Genomic DNA, 27743 nt, shown 5'->3' with positions numbered 1-27743 from the left:
AAATTTTTCATTACTTTATAGCTAAAGATGTCTGAATCAGTCCATACTGCTTGATTAATCCCTAGAACACTATCTAAGCTACAACATTTTGTTTAAAAAATTCCATTAGCTTTCACAATTATGCTTGGCTCTTCAAGGAAAGGGATGAGAAGTGAGCAAAGCCTGCATTTTCTGGTTAATGACAGTAAATTCCTTTAGAAAGGAAACATACATGAGCAGGAGATTGGGGAAAAAAAACTTTTTCACAGCAGATCTCTAGATGATAAGAGTGGCCCTAACTTTTTATTTCTGTGAAATCCTCTTGCCTCCCTTGGCAAAAGGACCGGGGGTCAGGGTGGGAGGGTCAAAGGCCAGACTGTCACCAGACTGAAGAAAGGAGCCATGTGCACTGAACCCCCCCTCTACTTCTCCCCAATTTGAAAGGTGATGAATAATTAAGGAAGCAGTTTGCTGGGCAATTGAATATTACCTGCAAAGTGCCGCTCATCTCCTTGAGGCAAACTGAAAGCTGACAGAATTGAGCCAATTAGACTGACTGTCTCCTCAATGAGTTGTGACCTATCAATGGTAATAGCTTATTATGATGATAAATGAACCCATCTCTCAAACTGAAGCCCGAGTACACACTTCAGCAGTTTCCCTGAATCATGGGGCCATTACCTCACAACTCTGGATCGACAGGAGCGACAGCAACAAGAACAGATAGGACGCATGAATAGACACAGATGATTGTTTTACGCTGCTGAATATATTTACAGTTATTTCTGGGGGAGGCATTCTTCTTCTTTTCCTTCTTAATGGGCCTGCCTGAGCATTCCCTGTTTTCACTGGCAATATATGCACTCACACATACATATACATTTCTCATGCTGTGCAAACACTATGCCTATCCCATGAGACAGCTGGATGGATTTCTGATTGGTATCTACATGCCTGTTCAATCTTCACAGTCTCAGAGGTATTCAGCATTCGATTACTGCAGAATATCCTCCAGCCTGGCTGAAAAAGTTTGCTTTACTTCCTTTTAATCCAATTAGTGCCTTTAATTGCTCTGCCAGAGCTAATCTTCCTTAGGAAAAGTGAAAAGAAATGGGGGTGGGGATTGCAACATTAGCCTAAACGCTTTCCCCATGACTTCAACTTATATAAGTTTCAAGACATTTAAAGCAATTGAACAAAAAACAAAAAAGGAAAGAAAGAGAATTCTAGGTCCACAATTTCGACTTGCACAAAAAGTTTCTTGACAACAGTCCAAACAAAAACTTCCACAAACTGGGAAATCATGCTGGGCTTGTTTGCGTCTTTTGAAACTGAAGGATACTGGTGCAATAACAGCTATGCCCATCTTTATATCCCCAATTCTTACTGTCTTTTGATGCCTGCCTTCACATTCCCTCTTTTTATAAGTAAAATATAACAGAACAAAGACTGTGTTGTGGCTACCCTACGCTTTATGCTGCCGTTATAGCTTGCTGCCGTGTTCGTGCTGTGAACATGTAATGTTTGGATGACACCTACATATTTTTAAACATAATTGTATATGTACCAGAGAGCTCCAGTCAAATTGAAGCTCTGTACATGATTAACTGGATTAAAGTGTGTAAATGCTTAAGGGCACACATTTGTCATGTACAATTTATGCAGTTCTTGATGAACACAGGATTGCTTTGTAAAATATAGAGGCATCTTTATATATACACACTACAAAGTTTTATAGATATACGGTATACTCCAAACATATAATACTCCAAAGTTTGTTCCAAAGCTGTACAACTATTTTGGCCTAAGGGATTTATTTACAACCTTTTATTTTAGTTTTTTGCAAGCATCTGAATAAGACATTTGGAAGGAGACTGAAGATCATCCATTCCAATCTCTGATCTATAGTTTGGTTCTCCTCTTACAGTAAACAAGGAAATGGCTCACTTGAGGGATATGGAGTCTCCCCATACACCAGGCAATTCGTCAGAGTGTTACTGAGGCTACCACCAGCTTTTAAAAATACCCTAACCCAGTGGTTTTCAACCAGTGTGCCGTGGCACCCTGGGGTGCCTTGAATGATGGTCAGGTGTGTTGCAGGCAACACTGGCCTTTGTCCCTCTTTCCTTCCCTCCCTCCTCTGATGCCTTCTCGTGTCTCCGCCTCCCAAAGGCTTGTGGAGCTGTTTGTTGCAGCAGCCCTGGCTACAAGCTCCCCAGGCGAATGGTGCCTCTGGGGCTGGCCAGGGGTTGCTGGTTGCCAGGAGCTCGGAGTAAGTAAGTAAGTAAGTAAGTAAGTAAGTAAGTAAGCAGGCAGGCAGGTGAGGAAGCCCAGCCAGCCAGTTCACCAGCCTTTGCTGTTGGGAATGGACAAGCAAGTCCCAGGCTTCTGTGGGGCAGTGTGAAGAGGCACCTCTCTCTGAGAGCAGGGTGGGCAGCTCAGGGACAGGGTTGGTGGCGGCGGCTGCCTGCAGGACTCCCAAGGAGAGGGGAGAGGAGGCTGAGGGAACACTTCACAAGAGCATAGCTGTCAATTTTTCCCTTTTCTTGCGAGGAATCCTATTCGGAATAAGGGAATTTCCCTTTAAAAAAGGGAAACGTTGACAGCTATGCACAAGAGAGTTCGAAAAAGGGTGAGAGGATGCCAGCTCTGCAGGCAAGGAGTGACATAACTGGGCTCCTGAGCCCCACAAGGGTGCCACAGAAAGAATGTAGTTGGTCAAGGGAGCCAAGGACTCAAAAAGGTTGGAAACCTCTGCCCTAATCATTCCCATCCCAATCATGAGCTGCCTGTGTGGAGGGAGACACTAAGATGAAGGAATAAGCACTTTGACCAGGGATAGGTTCCTTTATTTATGCAAATGACTAGTCTATCAGCAAGCCACATCTAAAGTCTAAAGCTGAACAAGGGCACAATCCTTTATGAACAAAGCTGAAAACTCAGGGCACACTCCTTTATGAACAATGGCAAGGAGGCCATAGTGCTTGTGGGGTGCTGGAATGTCTGTTTATGTTTGGGGAAGCGCCATAGTTCAGTGGTACAGCATCTGCCTTGCATGCAGAAGGTCCCAGATTCAATCCCCAGCATCTCCAGCTAAGGTTGGGAGAAAGCCCTGCATGAAATCCTAGACAGTGTAGGCAATATGCAGCTAGATGAACCAATGGTCTGACATAGTGTATGGAAGCGTCGTATGTTCCTGTGAGTGAGTTGAGGAGTTGTGTATTATTACAACCTCTTGTAAGCTACTTCAACATATTTTGATTGAAAGGTGTAAGTCTTGGAAGGAAATGCATACACACTATGGTTTGTATTCAGTGCAGAACTAATGAAATATTTCTGCTTGCCTGACAGAACTCTCTCCTTTCCTCTTCTAAATCTCCAGAGCAGGTTTGTGTGTGGGGGGGGGGGGGGGGAGAGATATGGGAGCACATGGTGGGAGGAGCGGGGAGAAGTACCATTCTGCTAGCAGGAATGGTTGCACTAGCTTCTGCTAGTACAGCAACTGAGTTGAATTTGGCCTGTAATGTTTCAGTGCAAGGACCGCAAACAGGGATGGAATATAAATTCTTGATGATTCCCAACATTAGGTATAGCAATAATGGAAGAGGAGGTGTCAGAAAAATGGACGGTAAGGTCACAAGCTACTGTATATTGAAAACTTATTCTGTGCTACCTTAGGCAGCAAGTCTCAGAAAACCACACGTACAATGTTTGCACCGCAAGCAAACATCATCTAGAAAAGCTGGTTTAATCCAGTTTCAGCTATTTAGAGAAACGTTTTATTGAGTTTACAAATAATAACCCTCAATATTCCATTTCCATAGCAATGCACTAAATCACCGCAGCTAAGTATGTCATCATGGCTATAATTTACATGATGCAACATGACAGTTAAGATGTACTATGGTAATTTGTGAGTGCTTTCAGTATTACTGTAGTATCAAAAATTTATATGGTTCAGTTATTAAGGCAAATTGTTTCATTCATACAGTGATGTCTGACAGTAAACCATAAAGTCCTTCCAAATTACAAGTGGGGAAAAATGCCTTCCATGTTCAGACAAATTGCACACATTTTTTCCATTATTTTGCTTCCTAAGTGGGAAAAGATATCTGCAAAGTATCTGCCAAAAGCACAGGAAATGTTCATTGCCTAAGAGCAAGCAAAACGGACCCTGCTCAAACCAGACTTGAGTCTCCTTAACAATCTATAGTCTTGAACAATATGTCCATATTCTTTCAAAGAGATGCAGCTTAATCTTTACTTGCTCACTTACCTTCTGTTACACAGATTTCCAACCAAGCGGAAAATGCTAAGCAGTGAAGCCTGGTGAAAGTAGCCTGGGATATCTTCACAAAGTTTCAAATAAACTATACCACAAACAAGACAGCGCAAGACCAAACATATCAAAAGCTCCTGCTTGTTTTACAGCTATTCAGATTCCAGGCTTTTTCAGTACCACAACCTTTCAGTACCATGACCAATTTTTCATGTGCTAGCTGCCACAGTTCACACAAGAGTACTCTAATATGTACACCAATATTCTATTCTTAGGCATAAAATGTCTATGTTATGATTTAAAACCCTAATACAAAAACACAGTAACCTGACAAGGGTGGTACTGGTGGGAAAAGTGCCTCCATAGCTCAGTGGCAGAGCACATGACTGGCAGAAGTACCAGATTTAATCCTCAGCATTTCTAGTCCGAAGGATCAGTTGGCAGGTGAATTAAGAGGTCCTGCCTGGAGATCCACTGCCAATCAGAATAGACAATTACTGGGGTAGATTGACCAATGGTATGGCTCAATCTGAGGAAACTTCATAAACTTCCATAAGATGTATGGAAGTGAGAGCTGGACCATAAAGAAGGCTGCTCGCCGAAGAATTGATGCTTTTGAATTATGGTGCTGAAGGAGACTCCCATGGTGCTGAAGGAGAGTCCCATGGACTGCAAGAAGATCAAACCTAGCCATTCTTAAGGAAATCAGCCCTGAGTGCTCACTGGAAGGACAGATCCTGAAGCTGAGGCTCCAATACTTTGGCCACCTCACGAGAAGAGAAGACTCCCTGGAAAAGACCCTGATGTTGGGAAAGATTGAGGGCACAAGGAGAAGGGGACAACAGAGGACGAGATGGTTGGACAGTGTTCTTGAAGCTACAAACATGAGTCTGACCAAACTGTGGGAGGCAGTGGAAGACAGAAGTGCCTGGTGTGCTCTGGTCCATGGGGTCACAAAGAGTCGGACACGACTAAACAACAAATGGCTCAATCTGAGGAAACTTCATAAGCCACTTTGAAATCAGTGAGTGGGGCCTTGGCTTCACTTAAAGCAGTGGTGGTGAACCTTTGACCCTCCAGCTGTTGCTGAACTGCAATTCCCATCACCTGGTCACTGGCCATGTTTGCTGAGGCTGTTAAGAGTTGTAGTTCAGCAACAGTCAGAGGGCCGAATTCCCCCATCCTTGACTGATTAATTAATATGCAGTTAAGTTTTCTGAGCAACAAAGTAAGTTCTAGTCTTCTGCAGGTGCCTATGTTTCTGCAAACCCAGGGCATAACCTTAAGTATATAAAAATTTTATTATTATTATTATTATTATTATTATTATTATTATTATTATTAATACTATAGATTCAGTCAAGCAACAGACCCCACAAGAAGGTTGAGAGCAAGCCTGGGTGACTTGCATTTTCATTCTTGCTCTATATTGTTTTTTTAAATATGCCCTGGGGAGCACTCCATGATTTCCTAATACACAGATATCTCCCTCATTTTCCGCCTTCTTGCGATATCTGGATTTTGCTGCTTATTTGGAATATTTGAAGAAAACGAGATTGCCTATGCTCGTAGAATGTGTGAGTTATCTGCTGAACTTGCAGGAATTGTTTACAATTCCCCGCCATTCAGAACATATGATGGGTATATCCTTTTAACATGAGTGGGAAGAGTAATCCTATTTCATGGAAACTTGCCAACTCCTAAATGTTAAGCAGATGTGTGTCAAGAAGAAATTCTCCACATGTGTGGATTATCCTGCCACTGTAGCAGCATGGTGAGGAAAGTCTCACCTCCTAGAAATACCCCTATTAAAAGGATCAAAAGCTCAATTAAGGTCAAAAGTTGGCATTCCAGGGAACCATGCATGCCTCCTCAAATCCAGTGGGGTTTTAAGTTGTGGGTTGTTCTTTTTAAAAAAGTAGCAGTTTTCTGAGCCACATGGCAAGTAACTTTTGAAAAATTGGGAGTGGCTGGAACTTAAACCATAATATCATTTACCCGAGGACTATCTGTGCTTTTAGGCCACTGTATATGTCAGGTGCAAGCAAACTACCTGGATATGTTTGCCTGTTGTACCACACCGTTGAGGTTTTATAAGTTGCTGCAGCCAGAAGTGGAGCTATATATCCCAGAGATATAGGACCTTTGAAGATGGGTCAGCTTGTAAGCAACTGTGTGGTTTTAAACACGGCAATGAGGCTTGTAAACATTTTAGCAGCACACCATCTCTGGAATCCCAAGGTATAGCTCCCGGCACTCAAGTTTCCCACTAAGCAATACACGTTTTTTCCCCTAGCACACTCCCTCAACATCTGATCTGCTGTCAGCATCTGTGTAAACTAAGTGGGAAAGAACCAGTGAAATGTGAAGGTGTGGTAAGGCAGATAAGACTGCTTGAAAGAAACACGTTACTCGTACAGAATAGACCACCAGCCAATTCATCCTAGAAATAATACTGCAAATTATCTGAGCTTTCCTAGCACCTGACACCCAAAGCTGCCAGGAGGCCCCGGGAGCAGCAGCGCTTTGCTTAGCTTACTTACCCTTTGCCTTGTGTCTCATGGGGATTCTCTGTATGCCTATGTCAGTTGCTTTCAGCAAGCAATTTTGCTGGTCAAATATCTACCCCGCAAATGCAAACTAAAAGAAGAATAATTGCTTACATCTTTCGCTATTAATAAATCAAATTAACACCCAGGCAAAGACCATCTGCACTTACTTTGTTGCCCAAATAAGGACTGGGTGCACTCCAATAATAAATCTGCTGCAAAGCAGTCCTCGCAGCCACGTTGCTGATGCTAAGTTGCTGAGGTCCATCAAAGCTGTCCTGCTGAGGAGTCACTCTAGCGCGACCAGCTACATCTGTCAGGTGCCAGCCATTCATGTCCATGATCTATGGTGACAAAAGAAAATACCTACTAATATCCACATACTGAAACCTACAAAATCTATATTCCTTCCTTGTTTCTTTTTGTTTTCCTATTCATAATTTAAATAGGTTTCCATTTAGCACAGAAGCAGAGAGTTTGCCATATTGCATAAAATTATGAATAGAGGAGTTCCCTTCTTTCCATATTCAGTGAAATCAAGAGGAGCATAAGTTTTAGAATCATTTATTTAAAGTCATGATTGGTTCTCTTCAAAGAGTTTTTAATTCTTATGAGTTCAAAGGGCTCACTCCACACACACCCCATTTGAAGCTGGTAACAAATTATGAATGAATACTGCAGAATGTATTCCTTAACTGTAATTCTGCATGTGCCAACTTCATGAGAAAGGTAGCCAAATTATATTTAATGCATTGCACTGAACAACATATTAGATGCACCTCCTTATGATAAAATTAGGCAGCCTCCATAAAAGAATTTTCAGACCATGAGTATGTATAGCATAGGGAAGGAGAATGTATCACCTTGCAACAGAAGGATTTGCAAGACAAACTTCTTAACAAGGAAATTGTAAGAAGAGCTGGAAGGTGAGCAGCTTCTTAGGGAGCTGCATGCACTTGGAGGTGGGCCACTCAGACCAGAATCTTGGCTGCAATCATGGCATCCAGTGAAGAAAAGAAGGAAGGAACGAGCCCCCACAATAAAATGAGACAAGACTTCAGTGCTGCACTGAAAGCAATACTTTAAGATCCAGAATGTTTCAAATGTAAAGACTCTTCTTCAGGGCAACTGGCATTCTCTTCAAAGGATACCCAGAAGTCTCTTCAATGGTAGCTAAGAGAAGCTGATTTCTCTCAAGTTCCAGGATTGAGAAAGAGGGAGCAATCATAACCATCTGATTTTATTTATTAAAATAGTCATATCCCACCCTTCTGATGCAAAAGCACCATTCAGGACATCTTGCACCTGAAATATCTCCCTCCAGTGTCAGAAAGGGTAGGTTAAAAACACTTTCCACTTGCTAGATTGGAAACCTTTGGTACAGCGAGGAAAAGGCTTAGAAAACCCCAGCTGTAGTTCACTGGATGGGGTTTGATACAGGTCTCTTGGGGGCCAATGTTACCTAGTCCTCTCTCTATATTAGAGGTATTCCTAAATGGAATGAGGACAGCTCCCCATGTCATGTGAAGTGTGTCTGTGACCGGGGAACCCACCCATTAAAAACTTTCTGCCTGGCTGGCTCACCCCTCTATGTGGTTGAAACTCAGCTCATCATGCCCTAGTCCAGCTATCTCTGGATTTGTTAATATTTCCTCCTGAGTTGAGGAGGACTCTAAGCATGATAGGAATGAGTGCCTGCTCTGCACTTTTTAAGCAAGGTAGGCTGGGTTTAAAACCTATTCCCTGGCTAGAATCATAACGAGAGGGCTATGGTAGCTACTCCTATCCCTTTGCCCCCCAAACAGCAAGGGATGCAGAACCCTGTCTGTATCACAGGGGAGAGCATCTGTGATCTCCAATACAGTAATGAGATGAGCAAGGGTTAGATCTATTCCAACCCTTACTAATCTTTACCGCCGGATGTAGGTTTTATAATTAGATTGGAGGAGGCTTCCCTTCTTGGGATGTAAAACTCCACCTGCATTGGAAGCGAAAAGGTCTGCGATGCAGCAAGTCCGTAGTTCACACACTATGCTATAGAAATGCAATTGGGACCCAAGGCAGTGGTCTATCTAAAAAACTACTGTCTCACATCCTAATGTTACTATCATCTTTCAAGAGGTGCCATAATCTTAGGAGTGAATTGTGGAAGCCATGCCAGCTTCTGAACTCAACTCCAAACAGAATGCTATCGTTTCACTCCCTGCTTTCAAACTCCATGGAGCAGAACAAAGTAATTCCTGCTATCCTTAGCTCACAGCCCTGATATTTAGAGATGGGCAAGCACACTACTGCTTGTTCAAAAAATAAACTGGGCTTCAGCAGCTCATTGCCTCCCTCTGATTCTCGAAGCTTGCTCTGCCTCCTTGCCTGTGCTTCAACAACAACATAACTTATCTTGGAGGAAGAATATCAGAGGGCAGTAGAATGAGACAGACAGCAGAAGACAGGAGAGAGGGACAGGAGACACCCTATTAAGGTCTTCTCTTTGGCTGCACATGACATATTCCAAACTACAAGTCACATGATCCTGGGCAGGAAATGATGCATGGAGGGCATAATTTGGACCTGAAGGGGCCTGCAGTGTTCCTCATGAACTGACAGGAAATAATGTGTAGCACATATAAATTGACTGCAGGACCTCTCCTGCCTGTGCCTCCTTTTCCCAAGTTAAGGATAGTTTGGGGAGGGGGAAAGACTGGCAGGAAAGGTAGGGGGTGTGTTGCAGGTCCTGAGCCTCAGTTTAAGCATAAAAAGGTAAAGGTAAAGGTACCCCTGCCCGTATGGGCCAGTCGTGTCCGACTCTGGGGTTGCGTGCTCATCTCGCTTAAGAGGCCGGGAGCTTTAAGCATAGCTCAGCTCAAAGACAGGTGGACCCAGCTCAAAAGGGCGCCAGTCAATTCAAGCCAGGGCCCTTACATTTTCAACCACCCTCCATCGCATTTCACACTCACCTCATCCCTGCAGATATTGCAATTAGTGGGGAACACTATTAAAAGATGAACAAGCTATTTTCTTTCTGTTTACCAAAATCATGAAACAGACAATTTCCCAAAAAGGGAAAATGGTGGGGGGTTTTTTTTTTACTCCTCTAAAATAAAATACAATTGTGAAACATCTCACAATGCCTCAGCTATCAAAGTAGCTTTGTGTGTCATATGTTGTGCACCCCTGCTGTAAGGAGCTCAGCAGTCTCCTTCAGCACAAAAGAATATAATAGGAGTTTAGCAGACTATCAGATACAGGTCCAACTGTTTAACAGTCCCTTCTCAGTTTTCTTGCTCAACATAATATCAAACATCAATTCATATTTAAGAAGAGCACATGGGATGCCCTGGGAAACCTCTGACATTATGGAATTCCCAGGCAAATTGTAAATATGCAGGCAAGCTCAAGGCTGATCGCTTTCGGGTGAGTGGATACCATCAGAGTTGTGAAACGGCTCAGCTGCGAGCTGAAACAGATCCTGGTTACAGAGTTCACCCAGCAGGCATCTCATATCACACACATACAAAACAAAATTACAACACATAGCTATTTAAACCAAAATAGTTCCCTCTCCAAGCCCAATCAAACTGGAGAATTGCTATTTCAAAGTAGTGGAACCCACAAGATGGAGACACTAAATTTCAGCTGAGTTATAAACAAATAGATAGGTAGGTGAATAGATAGATCATCTGCACAACTTATGTGTGGTTTAAAACTTACTACATGATCATGGAGAGGTGATGGCCTCAAGCCTCCAACCATGCACTTAAACCCCAGTGGGCTGCAGGGTGATAAAAACACTAGGCATTCCCCACACAGTTACAGGTACTATGGGATATTCTTTGATAAAGAGCACCTACCCATCTTTATCGCCTGCTCATTTCTCCCATTTGCTGAGTCCAGATGTTTACGATGCCTCCTAAACAAATGTGCTCTAAGTTTGTTTTGAAGTCATCCAGCCCAATGACAGCAAGGCACAGTTCTCCAAGTCATGCCAGAAGTTTTCCATAGTTCTTAGCTTTCAGTGGAGAAACATGGTATCCTTCACATGCTTCAGTATGAGTTAGTCACTATGATACACTGAAAGCTACAAGCATGGTGTGGATGGTTTCAGATACGCATCCAGTCGGGAGGTAAATATAACTGAATTTCATCTCAGGCTAAAACCCTGAAACTTGAGAGGCTTCAAGATTCTTTTCCCCCAGTGGGGGAGGGCAGGGAGAACATTAAATTTACGAAGTCCCCCCCCCCCAATGCTTCTCAAAATCAGGGTGTGGGGGGGTGTTTTTTTTTAAGAATGACGTAATCCTCTTAAAGAATGTTTCAACAACATATCCAAAAGTAATAGATAACTATCCCAAGAAGATATTTCACATTAAACTTGCTGCTATCCTGTGTGAGACAACAGGTATACTTGTTCCCATTCCAGAGAATTTTAAGCCTCTCTCTGATCTGTCTATAAGATGGACAGCGTAAGAGCTCTCTCACACTTCCCCAGTTCCTCTCTCACACTTTTCTCATCTGCACCTAAAGAGCAATTTCCCCAAATGATTTTGCTTGCATTTTTCTTTGGGGCATAGATTCTAGAACTGCTCTCCAGTGTAAAAATAACAAGTAATGTATTGTTTTATTCTTGAATTTAAAATATAGCTATGAAGTATAAACACTTTACAAAGCTGGTTTCAATTAATAACATTTAAAAGGGGGGAGATATGCTGGAATTAATAACATTTAAAAAGGGAGATACATTGGAAGGGTGTACACATTTATTCTAGCTTACAGTGTGGTAGGTCCAACGAGAGCCCACACAGTCGTTTGTTATTCCTGAGCAGAAGCATGCTTCACAGCCCTGGGGGTTGTCTTGCTGCAGGTTAAAGAAGCCACGTTTGCAACGATCACAATTTTCTCCTTCAACATTGGCCTGCAAATGTACATGGGAATATTAGTTAGGTTTGTTTCAAAGTTTTCAGAAATCACTTTTCCTCCAAAGATGCTCAGGGTGATATATAACAAACTTAGAATGTATAAAACATCAATAAAAACCATGTAAAGACTAAACCATTTAATACGAAATAATTAAGATCTGGACACAAAGTTGCTGAGCCTTGCCTTTGGCTATTTTAAAGGAGATTCATAAAAAAAAAAAAAAAAAAATACTCCTTACAATACATTGAACCACATATACACTTTTAGCTCTGCCGAGCTTGCGACTTCCCTCCTTCCCTTCAGCGAGTATCCCTTTTCATCTCCAATTGCATATTTTGATTTTTTACCTGTATTGTAAAAATGATCGTGTAAAGAAAATAATAAAAAATTATTGGTAAAAAATAAAAAAATACTTATTTTAGGGTGACCACACCTTACAGAGCACAGCTTTGTATTCAAAGGGCTGTCAGAAAGCCCTCTATTTGCTGGCACCCTCTGTTTGGAGGGCTATCTGGTCCAAATCTGGTTTAAAGAGAAGGAGCCCTAAGAAGGGAGTGCCTAGGCCTTTACGTTGCCTATCAACAACTAGTACCCAAACAACAGTCTAAACAGGCACACAGGTAACCTGGTCTTCCCCACTATAGTGGGGGTTGTATTTCTATTAAAGTTATAGTGATGATTTCTCCAAATGCATCAATAACATGTACATTTGCATACACAAAATTTATGCTGTTTTCTTTTTTTGCTTCTTTTTTGTTAATGTGTTTATTCCTTTTCAGTAATGTTAAGTGGGTACACTGCCCCTTTCCAAATTGTGTTGCATTTGCGATAATACTGTTCCATTTGTTACTTTGCAGATTGCCAAGAAAAGGAAACATTTGGCCAGCTGCCTTGCTCTGTTTTAGTTATGCATATCTACTGCAAATGGCAGGTGTGTGTAGTCTGGATTAAAGATTATGCTCCATTTGCTGTTAGGCAGAGTCCTACTCCTCTGATATATAATAATCATCTGATGAGTATTCTGAATGTGTCTACTGCAATTAACTGGAATCCAAGTGCCACATTGTCCTTTTACTAGTAAAAGGTCAGAGTGTCTAAAAGTTCGTTACTTGCTTGCACTACAATAAGTGTAGGGATTGTATGAAGTGCTGTGTTCCATGGACAAATATGTTTGACCATAGACCTGCAGAGGCTGTTGGTTTCATAGAAACTGGGCCCACTCATGAGGCAAGCTGAGGTGACCACTTCAAAGGACAGGATCCAGAGGGGCAGCCGATCCCAATATCTTCATTTACCTCTTCTTCCCTGATGGGGAGGGAGACACCATTTTGTGGTTCACCGCAAATGGCAAAACATTCCCTAGATGGAATCATAGAATCATAGAATCATAGAGTTGGAAGAGACCACAAGGGCCATCGAGTCCAACCCCCTGCCAAGCAGGAAACACCATCAGAGCACTCCTGACATATGGTTGTCAAGCCTCTGCTTAAAGACCTCAAAAGAAGGAGACTCCACCACACTCCTTGGCAGCAAATTCCACTGTCGAACAGCTCTTACTGTCAGGAAGTTCTTCCTAATGTTTAGGTGGAATCTTCTTTCTTGTAGTTTGGATCCATTGCTCCGTGTCCGCTTCTCTGGAGCAGCAGAAAACAACCTTTCTCCCTCCTCTATGTGACATCCTTTTATATATTTGAACATGGCTATCATATCACCCCTTAACCTCCTCTTCTCCAGGCTAAACATGCCCAGCTCCCTTAGCCGTTCCTCATAAGGCATCGTTTCCAGGCCTTTGACCATTTTGGTTGCCCTCCTCTGGACACGTTCCAGTTTGTCAGTGTCCTTCCTGAACTGTGGTGCCCAGAACTGGACACAGTACTCCAGGTGAGGTCTGACCAGAGCAGAATACAGTGGCACTATTACTTCCCTTGATCTAGATGCTATACTCCTATTGATGCAGCCCAGAATTGCATTGGCTTTTTTAGCTGCCGCGTCACACTGTTGGCTCATGTCAAGTTTGTGGTCAACCAAGACTCCTAGATCCTTTTCACATGTACTGCTCTCAAGCCAGGTGTCACCCATCTTGTATTTGTGCCTCTCATTTTTTTTGCCCAAGTGCAATACTTTACATTTCTCCCTGTTAAAATTCATCTTGTTTGTTTTGGCCCAGTTCTCTAATCTGTTCTCTTGGATGCAGTTCATCTGGCCCTGGAGACTTGAATACATCTAAACTAGCCAAGTATTCTTGTACTATCTCCTTAGTTATTCTGGGCTGTGTTTCCTTTGCTGAATCCTTTGCTTCAAATTCTTCAGGTCGGGCATTGTTTTCTTTATCGGAGAAGACTGAGGCAAAGAAGGCATTGAGGAGTTCAGCCCTTTCTGTGTCCCCTGTTTGCATTTCACCATCTTCTCCTCTGAGTGACCCCACTGTTTCTTTGTTCTTCCTTTTGCTACAAACATACCCATAAAAGCCTTTTTTGTTGCTTTTAACCTCTCTAGCAAGCCTGAGTTCATTCTGTGCTTTAGCTTTTCTGACTTTGTGTCTACACGTGCTGGCTATTTGTTTGAATTCCTCTTTGGTGGTTTCCCCCATTTTTTGTACACATCCTTTTTTAATCTTAACTCAGTTAAAAGTTCTTTAGATAGCCACCCTGGCTTCTTTAGGCACCTTCCATGTTTCTGTCTCATTGGTATTGCCTGACGTTGTGCTTTTAGTATCTCCCTCTTAACAAACTCCCAGCCATCATGAACTCCCTTTCCTTTTAGTATTACTGTCCATGGGATCTCACCCAGCACTTCCCTAAGTTTTATGAAGTCGGCTTTCTTAAAGTCAAGAAATTGAGTCCTAGTATGCTTGGCTGCTCCTTTCCGCTGTATAGTAAACTTCAGAAGAGCATGATCACTCGCGCCTAATGATCCTTCCACTTCTACCCCACTAACCAGGTCATCAACATTGGTTAGGACCAGATCTAAAATGGCTGTTCCTCTTCTTGCTTCTCCTACTTTCTGGACAATGAAGTTGTCTGCAAGGCCAGTGAGGAATCTGTCTGACCTTATGCTCTTGGCTGAGTTTGACATCCAACAAATATCCGGGTAACTGAAGTCCCCCATTACTACTATCTCCCTTCCTTTTGCATGCTTGGCCATCTGTTCCAGGAAGGCATCATCTATGTCCTCCGTTTGGCTTGGGGATCTATAGTAAACTCCCACAATGAGGTCACTGTTATTCTTCTCTCCCTTAATTTTGACCCAAATGCTCTCACTTTGGCTTTGAAGTTCTAAATCTTGGATCTCTTCACAGGTATACACATCCCTGACATATAACGCCACTCCTCCTCCTTTCTTGTCTGGTCTGTTTCTCTGAAATAGATTGTATCCCCCCATTATTACATTCCAATCGTGGGCCTTATCCCACCAGGTTTCAGTGATGCCTATTATGTCATATTTAGTTTGCTGTACCAAGAGCTCAAGCTCATCTTGTTTATTTCCCATGCTTTGCGCATTAGTGTACAGACATTGAAGTCCATTAATCATTCCCCCGTGTCTCTTATTTTTAAGGATTTTTTCCTCCCACCACTAGGTCTGCGTGCTGTTTGCTCCATTTGGTCTATGACATTTGGATGATCATCTTCATCAATTGATAGACTCCTACCTTCAGGAGCACTGTCTCCCTCCCCCACATTAGTCAGTTTAAAGCCCTCCTGATGAGGTTTCTGAGATTTTTGGCAAAAACATTTCTCCCAACCGTTTTGAGGTGCAGCCCATCGCTTGCCAGAAGTCCATCTTCAAGAAACTGCAGTCCGTGATCTAAGAATCCAAACCGTTCCCGTTTACACCATTTGCGAAGCCAGCTGTTCACTTCTACTATTTTTCCCTCTCTCCCTGGGCCATGTCGTTCAACTGGGAGGACAGATGAGATGACAATTTGTGCATTTATATGCACAAATTTCCTGCCCAGAGCCTCGTAGTCTCTTTTGATCTTCTGGAGGCTATTGCATGCAGTGTCATTGGTTCCCACATGAACCAAGAGGAAGGGGTATTTGTCAGTGGGTTTTATGATTCCTTGCAGTCGTTCAGTTACATCTTGGATCTTAGCCCCGGGGAGACAGCACACTTCCCGAGACATCTTGTCAGGCCCACAGATCACTGCTTCTGTTCCCCTCAGTAGGGAATCCCCTATCACCACTACACGCCTCCTCTTAGGTTTGGTCGGGGTTCTTCCGTGAGCTGTCTATTCCAAGGTCGCCTGCACATTCCCTGAGGACTGACTTTGCTGCTCGTCTTCATATACCTGATTGACTGTAATGAGGGAGAGATCCTCAAATGGAGTCTGCTCTTCGTCTTCCATGCTAGGGGAGAGGACCTCAAAGCGATTGTGTATTTCTAAACAATCAGAGCGAACCCTGGGCCTCCTACTTCTTTGAGTCACGTTTCTCCATATATCTGGCTCCTGTGTTGGTGAACTAGCCTCCTTCTCAGGGGAGTCCCCTGTCTCCTCCTTGGTGGAGACGGTGTGCTCTGTTGCTTCCAAGAAGAGCTCCAGCTCTCTAATTCTTTGGAGCGTAGCTACACGTTCCTCCAGTTGCTGGACTTTGTCTTTTAAGAGGGCAATCAACATGCAATTGCTGCAGGTAAAGCTGCCTGCAACCTTTGGCAAGATGGCAAACATTGCGCAGGAACCGCAGGCGACTGCAGCTGTTCCCTCCCCCTCCATCTTGAGAACGTGTCGTTGGGGGTGGCTACAGCGGTCCTCCATCATAAAAAGCGTGAAGACAGGACAAATAACTCTCCCCACAAAAAAACCTAGGTCTCCCCCAACAAACGTTTGAGACTAGCTCCCCTAAATCTAAAAGATGGAACAAACTGTGCGCGCCGCTGAAAACCCTTTTTGCTCCTTCAAATTTGGAAATGATGGCTAGCCTATTACGGCCAGTATCATGCTAGCAATAGTTTACTCATACATGCCCAATGAAAGTTACTTGCTTCCCTTGCAGCCAAAGATATAGAATTAACATGAAGAAAAGGGTTTAAAATAGTTTTGGAGTTCTAGGATACCTTAGAAAAGAAAAGCCGTTGAGAAAGAAGAAAAGAAAAAGGAAAGTCTTTAAGATCAAAAAGAGAAAATATGAGGGCAGATGTTAAATACAGATTTTATTACTATGAGCCTACTAATCCTATATCCAGAAAATCCTTTTCATATATCCCTTGACGGAAGTGCCAGCAAACATCACCAACTTTCTGTAGACTTCCAGGACAGAGATTTATTTCCAGAGTTTCATTCAGGAAGCAAAGCAACAGGATGTGAACCTTAATACCTTTGGGTGAAAGTTTTAGAAGTCACTCTGAGGATATGGCCTAAAAGTGAGTTTTGCTCATGTGAACTGGATCTGTTCTGGTTATGATACTATCCTGGAGTCAGGCTAGTGAAAGAAGCAGCAAAGCTAACATCGATTTGATTTGCAAAAAGAAAAAGAAGTGGGGGAAGATAAACCAAAAGCAGAGGGCCCAGTTAATCTCAATTGTTTGTTGTGGGTAGGCAATTAATAAATAATTAAGAGTACCGAGTGGAAAACAGATACCCTGTCCTCCTGAAAATGTAATATTGTTTCTCCCAGTTTATTAGGTAGTGGGCGAAGGTGGGCTGGGGTTACACCAACTCAAATTGTTCTCTATAGATGAATACAATATGAACAGTGGCTCATTTAATGTAGCACATTAAGTGCCTCCTCCTTCTGCTCCTTTACATGTTACTGCTTGAATTTCATCACACTTTGAAGCTAAGGAACAAAGGAGGTTGCACAAAGGAAGTGGTAAGTGCACACATTTTCCAAGGAGCATTTTTTGTACATGTGACCACTTTGTTTTCCAGCTCTGTCCTATTTTCAAGGGGCAGTAAGAGGAATTTCACAAGAGCTTTGAAATGCAATGCATAATAGGGTAAAAGGGACCACAACCACCTACTTTGCTCTCTGACCATGACTGCCCCACTTATCGGTCCGCTTGACAGCGTTGACCATAATAGTGGAATAGGACTACATGCTTCTTCCCATGTAATCAATTCCTGATTTTGAGGGTTAACTAAGGAACATTCAGACATGCATGATATCTCTCCTAACAGCTTGTCAGCCTAGTTCACATTCTATCAGAGGTAAAGGTAAAGGTAAAGGGACCCCTGACCATTAGGTCCAGTTGTGACCAACTCTGGGGTTGCGGCGCTCATCTCGCTTTATTGGCCGAGGGAGCCAGCGTACAGCTTCCGGGTCATGTGGCCAGCATGACTAAGCCGCTTCTGGCGAACCAGAGCAGTGCACGGAAATGCTGTTTACCTTCCCGCTGGAGGTATCTACTTGCACTTTGACGTGCTTTCGAACTGCTAGGTTGGCAGGAACAGGGACCGAGCAACGGGAGTTCACCCCGTTGTGGGGATTCGAACCGCCAACCTTCTGATCAGCAAACCCTAGGCTCTGTGTTTTAACCCACAGCGCCACCCGCATCCCTGTGTTCAATACAGTTGGTTCTTAAGCAGGTTGTGGATAAGGCTGGAAAATAATTTACATTTAACTTCCTTTATACTTGCACACTGGGGAAGAAACAGGTTGTGTTCTATATTTTCCACAAGCATTTTGCTTTCAGTTTACATTGTGTCTGCAAGTTCTCTTTCCCCTCCTTTGACAGTAAACGTGTCACAGACTTTGAGGTTGACCTTGTGCAGTGGTTGTTCAAAACATCTGGCTTTGGTAGCAGCAGAACTGTAAATCTTCATGGACCCATGACTGTCGCCTCTGGAGTTAAAGGTAATGGGCAGTGGGAGCATGAAGGCACCGCTGTGGCAGACAGAGACACATACATAGCTGGAATACTTTACAACATCTTCTCTTGTGATCTGGAAGTCTCAGAGACTGAAAATACTGAAACTAGAGGGAAGGTTGTACAGTTCTGCATCAGCAGACAATGAAATGGAAGGAAGACTTGTGCAAAATAAACCAATTGTAGTGGAACAAAAAATACTGGAAGAAAGTGTGACTCAATGTTGGAACAGATTGAGGCATGTTCCTACATCTCTAGTGAAAGCTACAGTCCCAAGATAATAGCTTGCTAACCTAAAATAACTTGTGAATTTTAAGATGTCACACTCCTGAGAATGGTGAGGATCAAGCTACATAGGAAGACATGTAGGTTCCACCAACCCACTTACTTCTGTATCTTCCTCCAGGGAAAATTGTGGTGTGGCATCAACATATACATTAACCTAAGCTGCAAACAAACAAGCAGAGTAGGGGGCAGGGAAACATTCATAGGAAGACATAATGCCACATACTTTTCAACATCTGAGAAAGGATATGTGGGCTGGTACTACCTGCACATGTTACCATAATGTATATTTATGCCTGTGAATGAGAACATATGTATGATTTCACTCAGAATAATTTCTGGTTCATGTATCAATATTTTACTACAAATTATTATTAATCCTCACACTTATCTCTCTCAGCCTTTGGCTTGTTAGGTCTAATGCACTGTAGATGTTGTGGGTTGGGTACACACCTTTCACTTTAAGAATATAATATATAATTTACCCAGTCCTGGAATCTCTACATCTTCTTACTTGGAAATTAAAAATTGGACAGGAAGCCTTTTTATTTCTGATAGAGTCTTATGCATGTGCAAAGTCTTATGCATGTGCAAAGTGATAAAAGTGTTAACACCCAGAGCAGATTTCAGGGCTGTTAAGCTAACACTGTAGTAATTTTGATCTAATTGGTTGAAGATCACAGGGTATTGAGTATTGAACCCAATATTTCCCCAATGAATTAGTTCAGTCTCAGTTGGGGCTTGTTTAAGGAAAGAAAACTTCAAGAATTTGCTTACACATTAAAAAACAAAAAACCAAAACAAAACACCAATGTGAAACAGGACCATCGGTGTTGCAAGTCGAACCCTGCTTACTCCATAATATTTCCACCAACCAGTCTTAACATCCATTCATTCCAAAGTCGGGCTTTTGATGTGAATGTTGCCATCATGGGGAGGGGGACAGGCAAGGTAGTTTAAAGTGTCAGCAAAAGCAACCCTAACTTGTATACTTTTAGATTTATCTTGCTTGCTCAGAATCATTGTTTCCACCATGTCATGCTGCCTCGGCACTGTTATTTTCTCTGTCCTTGATCCTATCCAATCAGAGATCATGTAATAAACATGACACTTTCACAGCACAATGTAGCCAATCAGATTTGGCTGTGTGACGAGGTCCATCCTATTGCCCTCATTCTGAAGCAGGAAAGGGAGATTAAGTACTGCTGCCAAATTAAACCAAATCTGCAAAGGAAATTTGTGTGCTTCATTTAAAAAGAAATACCTAAGGGTCTCTAAGTTGTTGTCAACACAGATCCCCCCCCCCCGCACCATAAAGAAACATAATTTTAAATAGCAATTTACTATCTGTATAGCTCTATGTCTGTGTGTGCATGTGTGAGACTGTTTTAGCAAAGGTACTTAAGCGGCTCCAATTCCCATTCACTGTTCAAGATTAAGAGATCACATTCACATCAGAAATACTTACTTCAAGGTTGGGGGTCACACTTGTTTGACACTCAGGCACTGCCAGAGGGACTTACAGAAGAAAAAAATGGATGAAGGCAAAGCTTCTTATCTTTGTTAGCACAGATGAAAAGTTTATACTTGCTGAAAGAAAGAGAGGTTGTAATCCATACCTTGCACCTGCAGGGTCCTTCACAAGGGTCATCATTTAAGCTGCCATCCAGAGAGCAGTTGCAGGGCTGACAGTAAGGAAATCCCTTGTAACCCAATGCACACCGATCACACCTTTCTCCTCCAAAGCCACGTTTACAGTGACAGAAGCCAGGAAGCTGGTCTGTAGCAAAAGCAAGCAAACACCATGCTCAGCTAGATGCTTATTAACATAAACTCAGTGAGTTAAACAGACAGGCGAGGAGAGGTTAAGTAACACTCATGTATTTAATTAAAACAACTCAGGCTAATAAAGGCACAGTAAGGCCACAGTAAGGATCCAGATCTTGTGAGAACTTACAGCTCAGGAGGCTGTGATGGCCAACAACATAGATGGTTTTACAATATGATTGGACGAATTCATGGAGGAGACTGCTATCAATGGCTACTAGCCATGATGACTATGCTCTGCTTCCACAGCTGGAGGCAGTAATATTTCCCAATCGCAGTTGCTGGAGACCACAGGAGAGGACAGTGCTCTTTTGCTCAGACCCTGCTTCAGTGTTTCCTTGAAAAAACAGGATGCTAGATGGGCCACTGGCCTGACCCAGGAGGCTCTTCTTGTTGGTGCAAATGGAAAATATATAGAGAAGAGAGTTCACTGCATGCCAAGATCCAGGTTTGGGACAAGTACTCTTAGGTGAGAAAACTCCAGCAGAGATTTAAAAGCACAAAGTGTGCGGCAAAGTAAAGCATGGAAATATAGGCCGTTGGACCTTTAAAACTTGCCCTTCCAAAGTTTCCCGCTTCCCCTAGCACAAAAAAGACCACAGGTTTGGTGAGTTTAAAATGGTTTACTTACTAACTTTCCAAAAATCAGAGTCATGTGCTTTTCCAAACAGCATTCAGAAAAAGTTGCACAGGCAGTAAAACTTGGCTTAGTTACAAAGTAGTGAAAGTTTTAAAATTATTGGTATAGGAACTCAAGAGTGACTTGTGAGAGCCATTTGTTCTGGACTGGAGCAACAAGCTCAAACCTCTTTACATGTGGAGTTATGCAGGTAGATTGATTGAATGAATGAATGAATGAACTTCATGACGGTCTCAGATCAGGGTTACATTCTCCCGTCTGACATAATGGACTTTGTGCTGAAAAACACCCCCTCCATGCAAGCCCTCAGAGAGAGCCCTGAGTCATCGTCCTCCGAGCTCCTGACGCTGGGAGACGGGCTGGGCCTTGATACCACCAACCGGGGCAAGGATATGGGCCTCTTTGAAGTCTTCTCTCAGCAGCTGCCAACCACAGAGCCTGTTGACAGCAGTGTTTCGTCATCCATCTCGGCAGAGGAGCAGTTTGAGCTGCCTCTGGAACTGCCTTCCGATCTCTCTGTCTTGACCACTCAGAGCCCGACAGTGCCCAGCCAAAATCACGGCCAAAATCATGGCAGACGTGCTGTCATTTCAGAATCCTCACTCTCCTCCTCCTCCTCCTCGTCGTCAGGGGAGAGATCACTCTTAGCTTTGCCTTCTATGGAGTCTGCTGAGAAGAGGGTGACTGTCACAGAGAAAGCTGCCTCCAGTGAAGGGGAGCCAGCTCTGTTGAGCCCACGAGTGGACCCAAGCCCTGAAGGACACATGACCCCTGACCCCTTTATTCAAAGTCACATGGAAGCAGAGCACATAGCCAGCCCCCCATGTGGACCAGGAGAGCCAGGCCGTTCAGCCAGCCAAGACTTGGCCAGAAATAGCGGAACACCTGGTCTCCAAGTGCCAGTTTCTCCAACCCTCCCACTTCAGAATCCTAAGTATGGCCCAAACTCCACAGAGAACCCTGGCCCATCTCAGATTTTCAATGCTGCTGTACAGACAGCCCCCCTCCACCTCAAGGCAGCTGCAGAAAAGCTCCTGGTGGTTAATCAGAACATGCAGCCATTGTACATCCTTCAGACTCTTCCCAATGGTAGATTGGAGGTTGAACAATAAGTTTGATTACCTATTTCCTCCCACAGTGAGGAAATGAAGTAGATATAGCTAAGCCTACAAATCATTTTTAAATGAATCAAACTTCCAAAATTTGATTATTAATAATCACCAATCCAAAAAGAAGAACTTTTAAAATGTCAAGTGGTTTTCTTGAGAAGTGATTTTAAATCCACTGAATTTTTTTTAATGTGGATTGTAACAAAGGGAGCTGGAACACAGTTAGCCAACCTGAATACTTTAGGATTGATGAACATTCAACAAAGGTATCTGAAAAACTTAGGGAGATAAATCTAACAGATTCATCTACAAGCCCAGCTCCTGGTCAGTTGGTAAGCACAAATTTCTGGTAAATATTATAGTGCTCGGCTTTCTTTTAACAATGCTAGTGCAGCAGATAACTGTACCAGCACAGAAATACTGCTGTAATGTGACCAGAGAATAAATTGTTAACATTATAGCTGTATCCAATAATCCTTTGCTTCAGTGTGCCAGAAAGACAAGATGTGTAGGCTTTAAGTTTGGAGAGAATCACTCATTATCATCCTTTCCCATTATACTCCTAGGATTAGTGCATTTTTATTCTTGCTTGGGTTGACAGATACCTTAGAAGCAGGTTTGCATTTTACTCCAAATAAACATTTCTTTCCATACAGAAAACAGCCAGCACCAACAAAGTCAATTTCAGTATACCTAATGTGCATTCATACTGATTTGCAAATATATAGAGAAAATCCATTGGGGAAAAGAAATATGCTTTTCACCCTTTCCTTCAGATAAGCACCATCTTTTCCCAGCTTACATAGATTAAAGAACTGGTTTTTTTTGGGGGGGGGGGGCTTTACAGCGTATGGACACCAAGCATTTTTCCCGACTTCACAGCAGCAAATTGTAAGAGCGACTCATTATTGGGCTCAATACACAGTTTTCTTCAACTGGATAGGTATCATTTCTTTTCTTTTATTTTTTAAAAGGTCAGCCCGAAGTGAATGTGCTGTAGGCTGCAATCCTATACTCACTTACCTAGGTGGAAGTCCCCTTGAACTCAATGGGGTTTACTTCTGAGGAGCCATGTAATAGGATTTTTATGCAAATTAGATGTGGTAAAGGAGGAGTCTAAGGCAGAGGTTCTAATCTTGCCTTAGAATGAGTTTCATTAAGAAAAACAAAAGGAACTGGATACTTGCTACATATCTAACAATCCTTGCTTGCCTGAATGACTAGGCATGGTAGTCTGGGACCTGCCTGCAGTGAAAGTTTGTTTCTAATGCACACCTTTTCATTCATGGAACTACACCCATAAGTCATTATCATGAAAAGTGCAAGCCTAATGTGAGAACTTCTTGCACGGGAAGAATCTTCAGAGTCCGCCCTGAAAAGACGACCTTCCTAATATAAAAATGCCATGCTTTCCCTCTGCAGTACAATTCCTACAGAGAGCAAGGAAATGTCATCATGTCCTGCTGCACTCAGAGCACCAGATCTTTACCCCCCTCCACCCCCATGGACCAACTTTGGCAGGCATATGGGAAATGATGGGATACATATCAGTGTGTATTTTTGTACAAATTCTTGAGCAACGCCTTTCCATATACAACAAGAGCGAGAGAAGAAAAACCTGAAGTCCATAGGGAAGAGATTCCTGTTTCCCCAAATGTGCATGTCACAAGATAGAGAATGTAAGACAGAATGGCAGGGGGGTCGAATGATTAGGTCTCCAAGGAAGAACTCTACAAGAAAGTAGGCAAGCAGATTTGAAAAGGTCTCCTGTGAGATGGTATTTCTGAAAGCATTGGGAAAGCGAAAAGAGGTTACTACTTAACGTTTGATTTAACAATGTGGCATGTAATGTTTAACATGGCGACCCAGTCCCAAAAAAAATTTCTCACCTCCTAAAGCATGTTTCTCATCCTTGACACATGTACCATCTAGAGAGCCAATAGTATTGCAATGGCATTGCCGACATGGATTGCGACTAGCTGGGAGCACCTGTGTAAGGAAAGCAAGGGCAACAAGGTTACAGACAAAAGAAAAATTATGAAACATAAACCCTTAATTCAAAAGCTTGTCATATTCCTCTCACTGGCAATTGCGCTAATATTACTCTTCTCTGGTAAACAACATGCCCCTCCTGATAGGAAAGCGATGTTTATTGGATTGCATCCTGCTTCAATTCAAGCAGAAATACTAGCTGGAAGCCTTGACCCTCCAGTGAAGTCTTTCATATCAACACAGTTTACTTTCATATCCTTGTGAATCTCTCCTTTACCGATTTCCCACTGTGAAAGGCCGCTAGTAGGCTGTCAGAATTAGAATTTAACCTTCCAAAAATGGCAATCAAAACAGCGTCTTTGCTACTTAATAACCTAGCACCTTATGGTGAAAATTATGTCTAGGGCTACAGAAGATAAGAGTGGGTCATACTTTACCCCCTTTGGCCTGAAGTACCCATCAATGCAGGTTTCACAGTTGATGCCTGCTGTGTTTTGTGTGCAATTAATGCACACTCCACCCCCAATGTAATCCCCATGGATATTCAGACTCTGCTTTCTCTCTGCCACAGACTGATCATAGTAACATTCTTCAGCTTTCCCATGACAATTGCAAGCTGAAAAAAAGGGGAAAGTGTATTAGCAAACGTCGCATTGGTGCAGACATATAGAAACAACATTTTACCAGAGATTTAACAATATTCTTTCATCATTTTGACACTTGCGCTCTGTGTATTGAAACAAATAGCATAAATATCTCATCTACAAACAGCTTTTTCTGGTCTTTAAATTAATAAGGGACCACTCACAAATGATGTCAAAGCATTCTTCTGGATATTTCCTTTTCAAATCATTTTGTTAGTAGAGGGACAATCCTCAATGGTTTTTCCAGTCTTTGTACTTTAGGCATGTCAAAGTATCATTTTAAAATCAGTACAGGCACATCACTTTTTCCAAGTATATGGGTTGATCATAAAAGCGTTGGATAGAGGAAGGCCATTATTTTTGCAATGCCTTTTTTTCCTCCAGTATTAAATCATTACAAATGGTTGGACCCTTTGATAGCTACTTTCCAGTTCAAAATTATTTACCTACAGCATACTTGAAAGATAACATTTTCACCAGGGTTAACTACTAGTAGGTATCATTGTTTTAAATGCAAAGTTATGATTACATTTTTCCCATTGACATTATTGGCACACATAAAACAGCTCTCTGCCTCATTGTTTTTCACCAGTTGCTGAAGACCTTTTACTCTGGCAGGCTTTTATCGTATGAAGCAGAGGTGGCCATGCATTTCCCCACCAGCAGACAGCTCACACATAGGTTGAAGCTGAGCTGGCCTGGGATCCACTGCGTCCCAAACTGTGTCCTAAACTGCTCTCTCAGCCAGCTCCAGCTGGCATCAGGCCCTATCCAGGCCTGATTGCAGTGGCATACTGGAGCTGGCTTGTCTGGGTTTTTTTTACCAATGTCATAAACAACATCTAATTGGAATCTTTCCGTTACCTTCACACTCATGCTTTACAAGGAAGGTCCCAGCTCGCCAAGGCTTCTGGTTAAATCCAGGGCAACACCGATCACAACTTTCTCCACATGTGTTGTGTTCACATTGACAGGAAGATCTCTAATTGAGTTGTTTAAAAAGGGAGTAGAAAGGCAAAACATTAGAGCAGCTCAAAAGGAATATCTTAGACAACTGGAAAATGTCAGGCAATGTCTCTTGGTACTCTAGGGAGAAGGGATTTGCAGATGTGCTGAGTAGCTAACGCAGAGAGGAAGGGGAAAGGCCTGGTTTAGATGTCCTGTCAACTTTGATTTGCCAAGAACCAACAGCAGCCAGGATGACACGCTAACTTGCTGGCAGGTGATTCACTGCCAGAGGGACAAGGTGCAGGGAGGTCAGCATGGTACAAATGCACTGGCAGGACCACCAGATTGATTCTGCTAGTGTGTTTGCACTGCACTGCGCTGAACTTCCGACCACCTTGACTAATCCCCTTTCTCTCCCAGTAAGTAGCAGAGATATGCATGTGGGGAAGCTAACACAGCAGCTCTGGGGAGCTGCTTCTGATGTTGTCTAGTGAGCAGAATTATTTCATGTCATTTTATTGTAAGAATTTTGTTAAATATTTTGCTCCCTAAAGTTTTAAACACAAAATTTTAAAGTAAGAGATATGTCCTTGATCAAAATAGCTAATGAACGCCTGGTCTCCTTTAATGAGGTCTTTGGCTTCACTTTAAAGATAGATGCAGCCAATAGAAAGACTCCAAACTGAAGATAGCCGTTCAGCTGAAATGTGTCAAACAAGTTTAACTTGGTGAGATATGAAGACCTTTTTAGTGAACCAGGATTTGTTTTGTACCAACCCGTGAGTAAGACCCATTAAGCATGATGGAAGCAAACTTTAATAGTACTGAACTACACAAATGTTTCAGCTATCTCTAGTAATGCTTTTTATCTGATCTGCTGTCTTTTATGCTGCCTTCCATATGGGACAGTTTTATTGCTCTCTAACTGTTTTCATTATTTTGGCATCACATCTATACCCATATGCCTTACTTAAACTAGAGGACGGCATAATTTTGATTGTATCATGTTTGAATGGACATGGGATGGGCAAGTGAGTCTATGTCAGTTTTGCATGTGCTCTTGCGTTAGTCTGTTCTGTTACTTTCCCACATTAATCTGCTAAACAAATTTTTAAATAGTATTTAAATACTTAATTAAACAGAGTTTTATCAAAATTCTAAACATATTGGCTTGTAATCGGTGTAGCCTGGAGGCATGTTTTCTGTTGGGTTCCCCCAACCCTATGGAGCAGATTTGGGGACTGTGCAGGGCACATGCGGGGGAATAACAGTGGACAAATTCCCATTGTGCAAGTGGGAGTCTTTGCATTAGCTTCTGCTAGCATAATTGATTGGATGAATATAGTCCATTCTGTCTCAATGTACACATTTCTCAGTGTAGTTTATCACAACATGTGCATTTCAAAATGTTTCACTGCATTTTTTCTGCATTTTGACACTACTTTTTTTTAGCTAAAAGCATATCACAAAATTGAAAGAAGTGCAAAATCAGAAGGATAATTATGTTCCAAATTGTACATTAGTGTGGGAGGTGTAGATCAGGTCACTTTGCATTGGAATTCACAGAAACATAATACCTCAAGCATCCCTAGATGGGACTTGAGAAGTGAAATGTGACATAGGCTTTTATGCATATGGGGAAAAAACAGTATTGGATTTCAATAGCACTGTGAAATATTAAGTGTTGTATTTTTATATATAAATTTGTACAATTGATACCCTAATTTAAATTTACATATTAATACAACCTATGAGCTGCTCTAGTTTAATAGT

At 42.4% G+C, this 27743-nt stretch overlaps 1 protein-coding gene across 7 annotated transcripts in view; it reads right to left on the bottom strand.

The window, feature by feature from the left end:
- LAMA2 (laminin subunit alpha 2) overlaps positions 1–27743 on the bottom strand; it is a 380508-nt gene that overhangs the window by 202356 nt on the left and 150409 nt on the right. For all 7 annotated transcript variants that reach the window (XM_080999463.1, XM_080999466.1, XM_080999467.1 and 4 more), the window contains exons 7-12: positions 25887–26004; positions 24816–24994; positions 24276–24375; positions 20430–20590; positions 11576–11716; positions 6978–7151 (exon numbers count right to left, since the gene is read on the bottom strand). In XM_080999463.1, the coding sequence (XP_080855589.1) occupies positions 6978–7151; positions 11576–11716; positions 20430–20590; positions 24276–24375; positions 24816–24994; positions 25887–26004 (873 nt within the window). The remainder of the gene's footprint in view (positions 1–6977; positions 7152–11575; positions 11717–20429; positions 20591–24275; positions 24376–24815; positions 24995–25886; positions 26005–27743) is intronic.

The sequence above is a fragment of the Podarcis pityusensis genome (assembly GCF_964106645.2).
Source record: "Podarcis pityusensis genome assembly, chromosome: 3".
In the NCBI taxonomy this organism is placed as follows: Eukaryota; Metazoa; Chordata; class Lepidosauria; order Squamata; family Lacertidae; genus Podarcis; species Podarcis pityusensis.
Note: the sequence above shows the minus strand (reverse complement) of the source record. Positions and strands in the feature narration are given on the sequence as shown.